The 10,697-nt window shown below is 31.5% G+C and overlaps 1 protein-coding gene across 1 annotated transcript in view; it reads right to left on the bottom strand.

Moving 5' to 3' along the window:
* Positions 1-286: 286 nt before the first annotated feature.
* The window catches only part of LOC126886749 (pleiotrophin-like), a 379,849-nt gene continuing 369,438 nt past the window's right edge, over positions 287-10,697 (bottom strand). Inside the window, exon 5 of the mRNA XM_050653766.1 lies at positions 287-514. Coding sequence (XP_050509723.1) covers positions 492-514 — 23 coding nt within the window. The 3' untranslated portion in view covers positions 287-491. The remainder of the gene's footprint in view (positions 515-10,697) is intronic.

Genomic DNA, 10,697 nt, shown 5'->3' with positions numbered 1-10,697 from the left:
TTGCCTACATTTTTTCTAAATAACTTTTTTCGATATTCTATACCGTAATGGAATTATCGACCGATCCCGCACTAAAAACTCACCCTGTATATGGAAAGAAAAGTAAATATTATATATTTATTATTGTAGACCCAACCTTATTTATACTTCTTCCATATACTTATTAACATTAGCAGTACTTTTTTTAAAAACACTTTATCACAATATTTGATTATGGATAAATAGTAATAATAAAAAATCTTATTCGACGCGCCTACTTTGATTTTAATGATTACATATATTGTAATGATTCTCTATAACCTTTATTTGTAAGAAAGAATGTAATAGATATACATATATAGATATATTATATACATAAATATTACATGTTTCTACTGGGTCTTCTTATATATATGAAACTATGATTGATATATTGCATGGGTCTTAATATTCGATGAATTGCTAGATGAAGTAATATTTAAACTTAGTTTATCCTAATTTTCTATTCTTCTTTACTGCCTGTTGCGACGGGCAGCTGAAACAGAAAAAAGAGTAAATTCGTAAATTTTTCACATACAATAAAACATTTAAAATAGTTATTTATGAGACAGTTCGTGAAGTATGCTTTTTGCGAAGACACGCGATGTTTAGAGCACGAGCGACAGCGGATAGCGAGTGCTATACATCGCGTAAGTTCGCAAAAAGTACTTCACGCACAGTTTCATACAATATTTTATCTACGATAAACAAATAAAAAAACTAATTCTTCGTCACTGGAATTCATTTCTATTCTACAATTTTTAGAACTTTGACATTTAAAAATTCTAACTTCTTTCAAACCACAAAACTGTCAAAACTTATGTTGTAATTTATTGCTCACATGTCATCACCACGACAACGTGAAAGTTAAGGATATTTGATTATAATAAAGGTATGCCAAAAAACAGTAGTCCTGTCGCCAGGGGGGGGGTACAACGGCCTTCTTAATTCAGATGGACTTACCCAAGTTTTTTTTATGTATTTTGACCCGTAGAACACGAATTTTTTGGGTAACAGTTGGTCCGGATGTCGATAAGATTGTTATAAACAAATAAGTTGAGGAATTACATAACAGCGATTTCTCGCAAAACAAAACATTTTTTTGTATTTTTTGGGTCATTCTAACCAAAAAATGTTCCTACAAGTTTTTTCGTAGGATGCATAGTTTTCGAGATAAACGCGGTTGAACTTTCAAAAAATCGAAAAATTGCAATTTTTGAACCCGAATAACGTTTGAATAAAAAATAAAATAGCAATTCTGCTTACCGCCTTTAAAAGTTTAAGTCAAATTATATCTGTTTTGAATATTTGCATTGCTAAAAATTTATTTTTTGATTGTTAAAAAAAGCTATAAACACATAGTGTTTCCCGTGCCTAATACATGCGTTTTAATGCATGCTACTTAGAAATAGCCCCGCTTGCACTTTTACCTCCTCTACGTACTCGTTCGATTTTAAATGAGAAATCATTGAAACATCACTCAAGCACTAGGTGTTTATAGCTTTGTTTTAACAATAAAATAATACATTTTTAGCAATACAAATAATTAAAACCGATATAATTTGACTTGAACTTTCAAATGCGGTAAGCAGAATTGCTATTTTATTTTTTAATCAAAAGTTTTTCGGGTTCAAAAATTCCAATTTTTCGATTTTTTGAAAGTTCAACCACGATCTCTCAAAAACTATGCATCTTACGAAAAAATTTGTAGGAACATTTTTTGGTTAGAATGGCCCAAGAAATACAAAAAAATGTTTTGTTTTGCGAGAAATCGCTGTTATGTGATTCCTCAACTTCTTGGTTTATAACAATCTTATCGACATCCGGATCAACTGTTACCCAAAAAATTCGTGTTCTACAGGTCAAAATACATAAAAAAACTTGGGTAAGTCCATCTGAATACAGGAGGCCGTTGTACCCCCCTGGCGACAGGACTACAGTGCGAAAAAGTAAATCCCATTTAAAATACATTAGAGAGTTATTGCCAACGTCTTTTAAGTCGACCTGTAATAAAAGATCCTTTATTTTGACATATAAGCATGCGCAGTATTGCGTCTTTTATTTTTGTCTTTTAATAAAATACAGGCCGCCTGTATTTAAGGAAAATTAGAGGACACCTTTATTTTAATAAAAGTTCCTTTATTTTGACATAACGTGTCAAAAATGTGAAGAAAGGTCTAACTTCACTTGTATTTTGAATTTATCTTGTCGCTTCTTTGGATTGATAATTTATGTATTGTGGGATTGATATTTGATTAAACTTTCATCATTAAAGTTGTATGTTGGGTTTTTTTTTATTAAAAACAACTCTAAGTAATATTCTGAGATATAGATTATTGATGTTTTGACCCAAACGAATATAGAAAAGAACATTTTATTGAAGCTTGAGTTATTACAAGAAGTTGTAAAAAGGAATATTACGTAAATAATTTTAAATTGTTACTAATTACAATGATCAGACTTAAAATATCAGTAACTCATTTATTAAACTCAATATATTTTACATTTTTCTATAGAAATAAATATTTATTGAAGATATAAGATCAATAAATTTTAATGAAAGTTAGGATTTGTTAAAATTCTAGATTCTAGATTCTAGATTCAACAGATATATAACAACAGGTTAACAAAATAAAACAAAGGTTCAAGTATTTATTTTTGAAAATTTAATCTTTTATAGATTAGTATCTAAAGTTTTTAATCAAAAGTATTAATACACTTTCATTTTCATGCCATCTTCTTCTTTTGGTTCTTATCCGTTTCGAATGTTGGAAATCATATAGCAATCGTAACCTTGCTAGCTGCGATTCGAAACAGTTCCATTGATATTCTCCCTCTACCAGGTCTTCGCTTACCTTTGACTGTACCTTGCAATATGTACTGCAGCAGGGAGTAACGGTGCTGATTTATCATATGTGTCCCAGATACTGCAGTTTTATGCGTTTAATGGTAAACACAATCTCCAATTCCTTCTTCATTCCTCCTTGTTCGTGATCCATTTCATGCCATCAGTATTTGTTTATTTAAACATTGCCAAGAAAATTAATAAAAACTAGCATAAAGCTTAATTCTTCTATTATCTTTTTGCATATCGGGAAGTTTATCTGACAGATTAGAGGTCTTTTCATTTTCAGATAACTAATTATTGGGAAGTTTATATAACAGTATCCTTAGTATCTGTCTTTTGAGCACCGGATAACTAGTTAACGGGAAGTTTTTCTCTGTCAGATATCTATTAGTATCTAATCTGTCAGATAAACTTCCTGATAACTAGTTATCCAGAGGTGAAAAGAAAGAAAGAGAGGGCCATAATGGATAAAAGATCAAACGCCAATAGCATGTATGTATATATTTATAAATTTATTATTTAAAACCTGCTAATGATCATAAAATACTTAAAATCAGTCACCAATATAATATTTATATTTATTTATAAATTTATTAACAAACTGCAGTCCAATAAAAATAAAATTAGTTTAAGCGCTAGCTTTAAATGTCTAACAATAATTTTAAACAAACACACACACAATTTAGTCGCATTAGATTAGCTCCTGGTTGAAAATGTACTGCCACAGCTTCTATATCAATATCAGCAGCACACTCATTTGCCAGTATTTCAACGTTTTCTCTATTATGTACTACTGCAATATGTAAAACTGAACAAGCTGATATTATTCTTTGAATAAAAGGTAACTTGCATCTCATTACATATGGTAAAATGGGAAATCTCTTCACAATACCAAATGTTCTTTCAATAACAATTCTTGAAGGGATTTGTGATGGATTATAAAAACACAACTTCTGTCTGAAAATTCTGGAATGGTGTCATTCGGTAGTTGTAGTTGAGGAATGGATATCCACTATTCCCTAATAATATATTCTCCAGAAATTCCCCATTACATATACCCATAATGCAAAAGTATTTAAAAACTCCTAAAATAGTATTTCCAATTTATTGCACTTCCATATTATTGAACGATGAGTATTATGGGATATATTATGTTGTTCTCTAAACATCTTTAAATGACAAAATAATTAAATTTAACGTTTTACTCTTCAATTATCTTATTTTAATTTATATCGACAAATGGAATTTTATAGGTTATTTTTATATTTACAAAAATATTTCATGTCATTTGTCAAAATAAAAGATTCTTTAACTGCGTTTGCAATACCACTCTTTTAGACCCGTCCTGTATTTGTCCTTTATTAAAGTATCCCGTAATAAAGGATCCTTTATTTGTCTATTGTTACTTCACGTACACTTTAAACCCTTCACGCACTGCTATCTATAATGACAGTTTTCACAAACTAAAACTTATACATAATATGAGATAGAGTAGATAAACACTTTTTATAGAATACTAAATTACTTAACCCATTAATGGATAAAGCTTCTAAAACGAAACATTTTTTTACAATTTTTTTTAATACATATTTTTGTATAATTGTTTAATTTTTTATCTTGAGGGTAAAAATACCGGGTGTCCACTTATATTTTCCCCCATTTTAACTGACTATAACTTCTAAACGGCTCAAGATAGAAATATGCGGTTTTCGCTGAAATGTTTTATTTTAGTAAAAGTTATGTCTGAATGGATTGAGTTTTTTTATCGCTTTCAATTACGAAAAAAAAAATGGCGGATTTAAAAAAAACTTTGTTGACTTTTTTTAATGGAACACCCAGTATATTTTTCTGTAAATTCAAAGAACGGTCATTTGTCTATCCAGCGATATAAAGTTTTTCAAAATCGGTTGTCAAGTGACTGAGAAATTCATTTTTAAAATGAGATGTGCAACGTGGATATCACATAACTAAATAACATAACTAAGCAAATTGATATTATGTTATGTGATCTCCACATTGCATCTCTCATTTTAAAAATTAATTGCTCAGTCATTTGACAACCGATTTTAAAAAACTTTATATCGCTGGATAAGGAAATGACCGTTGTTTCAATTTACAAAAAAATATACTGGGTGTATCAATAAAAAAAGTCAACAACGTTTTTTTCAAAAATCCGCCATTTTTTATTTAACAGCGATATAAAAAAATTCAATCCATTCAAACAAACTTTTTACTAAAATAAAACATTTCAGTGAGAACCGCATATTTCTATCTTGAGTCGTTTAGAAGTTTAACCTTTAACTACACGCGCTGGCGTACTTTGTACGCCAGATATAAGAATTCTACTGGAAATATATTTAAAAATTTAATTTTTGACCTTGCTTATTTTTCTAACCTATCACTGGAATGTGCTTTACAATTTGGTTTTAGTTTCGTTATAATCGGCGTTCTGGGAAGATCGTAATTTACATTTTATTATTTGTTGTTTCCGGTGGTGGACAATATACCCCAGGATTATATTACTATAAGTCGTAATATAAGTACATATTTTAATTGTTTTTTAGTCATTATGGCAAAAAATATATTTTTCTTTGTAAACAATACTTTTTCTCCTGTAAAAAATCACATTTAAAAAAATTTTTAATTGGTAATTTTATTTAACATGGAATCCACTTATTCCATGATTCCAGTTATAAATCCCAATTGGCTTACTGAAAAGGAACTCCAAGTATTCACTGATGCCGAATAAGGTTTATAACAAACAACTAAGTGTATTTTTTCAAAAAAAAATTAAACAAATCCGCTGTTTTTAAGTGTATTTTCTTGTGGCGTACAAAGTACGCCACGCGTGTAGTTATGTTATAACTTGATGCGCGGGTAGTTAAAGGTTAAATTTAAATAGGCAGTTAAAATTGGGGAAAATATAAGTGGACACCCGGTATATAAGTTCTAGGATATAATTAAAATATTTAATCGATGTTCGGTAAAAAATAATACAAGAATAAAAAACCGCTAAACGCCTTAAAAATGAGTGGCGCACACAATATTCCAGCTACAAAAGATCTGATATGAATATTACGTGGCGCGAAAACGTATTTTCATTTTGATGCAAAACAAAATTCTAGTTTTATTTTAAAAGATTTTTTCATAATATTTGCTAAAGGACATCGCACACATCTTATGGAAAATATAATGTCACTCAAATTCAATAAAATTTATACGAATAGATTCGTTTTAAATTAACTGTCAATTCTTATCATTGCGCCAACTCTTAATTATGATTAATTACACATTTTTGGAGTCTATAAACGTGTCAGTTATAATCACTATGGCTCTGGGTGCTATTCAAAACAGCTTAAACCCCGCTGGCCCTAAGCGGATTAGTGAAACTATTATAATAAGATGCTTAAGAGCTCGAGAAGATTTATGAACTAGCTATAATTTGGGTATTTTAAAATATTTTTTCTCTCTCTAACTTATGTACCTATCCATTTGATTTCAGATTGATTTATATCAATTTCTGCTCTTATTATTGAAAATTAAGAATTGGCGCAATGATAAGAATTGATCGTTAAATTGAAACGAATATATTCATATAAATTTTATTGAATTTGAGTGACATTATATTTTCCATAAGATGTGTGCGATGTCCTTTGAAGTAAATGCGCCACAAAAGGGTAATTTTGATACAGTTTGAATTTTGAAACTCTTTTGTGGCGCGTTTACTTCAAATTTAGCAAATATTATGGAAAAATCTTTTAAAATAAAACTAGAATTTTGTTTTACATCAAAATGAAAATACATTTTCGCGCCACGTAATATTCATATCAGATCTTTTGTAGCTGGAATATTGTATGCGCCACTCATTTTTAAGGCGTTTAGCGGTTTTTATTCTTGTATCAGGAGTTTTTCAAAGTTATTTATAAATTAAATATATGAAGTTGAATGCAATGTTCCTCTATTACTCGTTAAGCTTTATAAAGGGTCACCTTTGTTGCATTATCTCCCAAATGATCTAGTGTCCATCGAATGTACACTAGATTTTTTTCTATTCGAAATAGATTTAAAAAAAATATGATATGACCGGTAAATGAAGTCGGATTGCCCGTTGCCAGATCAAATTTAGCGTCGTAATCACTACAACTACATAAACCATTTCGAGAATAATCGTTAATAATTGGATTATACTTTTGTAGCTTAATAACTTTTAAAAGGCTTAACCGATTTTGATAAGTAAACATGAGTTTGAAACGTATTTACTAGTAGTATCTGATGGATCTAAGGGATCTAAGGTCAAGTATGATAACTGAAGCTATTAAAGGAATTATTGAGCTTGAGAAACCGTTTTTCTCGTAGGAAATAGATTTGATCATATTTATGAAGCCTATAACTTAAAAATTCGAATTTTCTCGGATATGACGTATACACCGTTAGATTCGTCTAGAGTCCTTCTACAAACGCTCAGTTATTGGCGCAATTCGTAGGTTGAAATTTTGAGTAATTGTCGAAAAACCAAAATTTTCAAAGTATAGATTTTCAGTTTTTCGGCTATAATGAGGTTTTGTACCTACCAAGTCTTCTAGCTGGCGTATGGGTGGTCAAAAGTCACAAACTACACCGGTTCTGAATCGGCCCTGACCCCTTCTTCAAACACAGAAAAAAAATCAGATCGGTTTAACTTTTCCAGTCACACACATACATACATATCCACAAACATTTTCCCTTTTTTAAATAAAAATTGAGACATACTTCTGAGCTCGGTAACTTTTGAATGGTATAACCGATTTTCAAAATTAGACATGCGTTGGAAAGGTAATGATCAGTACTATTAGAAGCCGCAAAGGTCGGACTTAAATTTTTGAAGTTTTTGGGAGTTTTGGGGATGGGAACGAAAAACAGACCCTAAATAGAAAGGACCGTAAAATCCACACCCTTGGACCAAAATGGATGGTTGACATATGAATGGGTGAGTCTTTTCCTGAAATTTAAGATGGGACTTGGTCCATCTTTCAAATCAGTCAGATTTAGAAATTCGAAAATTTCGTGTACATATATATAGTGTCGCGTGTAGGGGTGTGTTAATGTGCGCCACTGGCGAGAACTGCCGTTCTCTGGTAATTGAAAAAAGTTAACAAAAAACCTAAAATTTCAGCCACCAATTTCGGAGTTATTTGAATAAGCATTACGAATTACAATATTGCAATATTTTATTTACTGATATGTCATATTATTCCTAAATTGTTGTCTAATCCAGTCATATCAATAAAATTTCAATTTATTGTTTATAATAAAATTTTATGACTCCTCATTTTGAATGTTCTGTTTTGGATACTTTTATGTGATTCATAAAGTGAATGCAATAGGGCGGTTTTTGTTTTGCATTAGAGGTTTTTTTATTATCCTAACATAAAAAAGCAAGTTAAATATTGGTCGGAGCTTTTATTCAGTTTAGTAGTATATATTGTGATTTTTTTATTTAGCTTAAATGCCTCGACAACTAAGTCCATTGGCATGGTACACGTGATTTGGTGATCAGATTATAGTGTACTCTATAGTGTGTGTGTTAAGTAAATGCCTAGTTACTTAGTAAAGTCGACTTCATTGTCTTTACAAAGAGACCGATCCCCACAAGGATATTATGTGCCTTAGCAAGTTCATAGTATTGAATTATTTTGTGTGCTAAATGAAAATGTCTAAAAGGAAAAGATAATGTAAAGTTTAATAATACAAATACGGAGAATATGTTTCTATTTCAGCTTTTCTGAATATGATATGAAGAAACCACTTTCTGTTCAAGAACTCAAAGCAATATTAGAAGAGGATTCTGATTTAGAGGACGCTGATGAAATCGATGCGGTGTATGTACCTCCTTCACTTGACACGTTAACCGATGAAGACCTGGACGATGCATGAGGAAGAAACTGCGACTAATATTACCGGAAAATTTGAGATTCACACAAAGTCCGGAGATCAAATTAAAGCTCAACGGAAGTAGTCGCCGAATCATCTAGGTACCTACTAGTGGCAGTAAGAGAAGAAAAGTATCGTCTCAAAAAGTACGCCAATTATCAAAATACTTATAACTCTTCCTGGTCAAAAGTGTCACATAAGTATTCCTATTCGCCAACAGAAAATATATTTTCAGAAAAGGAGACAATTCAACTAACTGTTCGTTTTTCGTCGGAAATCGCCTTTTAATACTATAATGCATAGAATAGTAAACTATATCCTGAAATATGCTCAAGATAACAGTCGACAAGATTTCAGATCTGTTTATCAACTGAAAAAGTTTATAGGAATTTTAATACTTAGTGGGTATCATACACTTCCAGCTTGAGATATGTATTGGTCTAAGGACCTAGATAAAGGTGTGGTACTGGTGAGAAATGCTATGAGCAGCAATATATTCCGGAACATTAAAAGAAATTTTCATGTCTCTGACAACAATTAATTGAATAAAAATGATTAATTCTAAAAATTGCGTCCATTATTTTTACTCAGAAATGAATGATATTTACAATTCGGAATTTTTGCTCTCAATTTATCAGTAGACGAACAAATGCTTCCTTATTTTGGGTGACACTCTGCAAAGATGTTCATGAAGGGAGAACCAGTGCGGTTTGGTTTTTAAATATGGTGTTCCTGCAGTTAAGGGATATCTTTTTCAATTCATACCATATGGTGGCGCCAAACCTGAGGGACAGAAAAAAGAATTTACCCTAGAGAGAAGAACTTACGAAGATATGATGGAATCAGCACGACGACATTGATGACAAAAGTATAGTGCACGAAGACCAAACAGCATAGAAGGAATGATAGAAATCTACATCTTGACATCCAGATAAATAAAGAGGCTTAAACAATTTTGTCCTCCCTAATTTTCAATCTTTACTCTGAAAGAATATTTATCGAAGCTGTGCACGAAACTGAAAAAGGTATTCTACTAAACGGGTACCGGCTAAATAATATCAGGTATGCAGATGACACCATAGTATTTGCGGACAACCTAGAAGACCTACAAGTCCTCATGGACAAAATCACATATTACAGTCAACAATATGGACTCAATATAAACGTAAAGAAAACAAAGCTTATGATCGTCAGCAAGAAAAAGATAACAGAAGGTCAACTCTATATCAACCAAACCCCTGTAGAAAGAGTGAGGCACTACAACTACCTCGGCACCATAATAAATGAAGAATGGACCAACAACCAAGAAATAAGAGCGCGCATCGGCAAAGCTAGATCAATCTTCAACCGTATGGGGGCGTTTTTCAAGAGCCACAACCTTTCTCTTGATATAAAAGTAAGAATGCTGATATGTTACGTCTTCTCCGTCCTTTTTTATGGTGTTAAATCATGGACCTTTCCCATGATTCTTAAAATCCCATGGACTGATCGGGTCACAAATGAGGAGGTTCTTAGAAGAATGGGGAAGAACCGAGAAGTACTAACCACCATCAAATCTCGAAAGTTGGAATACTTTGGACACATTATGCGAAATGAATCCAGATATGCCCTCCTACAAGCCATCCTGCAAGGAAAAATATTTGGAAAGCGAGGTCCAGGAAGAAGAAGAACATCCTGGTTAAAGAACCTCAGAACCTGGTTCAACACAACATCTGTGCAGCTTTTCCGCGTTGTTGCAGATAAAGTGAAGATTGCCAACATGATCGCCAACATTCGTCACGGATAGGCACAACAAGAAGAAGAAACAATTTAAGGGATTGGTTTATGTGTACATGGGATCTATTTTTTAAATAAGCAATAGTTTAGTCAATAAATTCTTATCAAGGTAAAATATTCCCGTTAGCATTATAATCCTTTAGAA

This window comes from Diabrotica virgifera, chromosome 6 (genome assembly GCF_917563875.1).
Source record: "Diabrotica virgifera virgifera chromosome 6, PGI_DIABVI_V3a".
NCBI lineage: Eukaryota > Metazoa > Arthropoda > Insecta > Coleoptera > Chrysomelidae > Diabrotica > Diabrotica virgifera.
The sequence above is the reverse complement of the archived record's forward strand: the minus strand, read 5'-3'. Positions and strand labels throughout refer to the sequence as shown.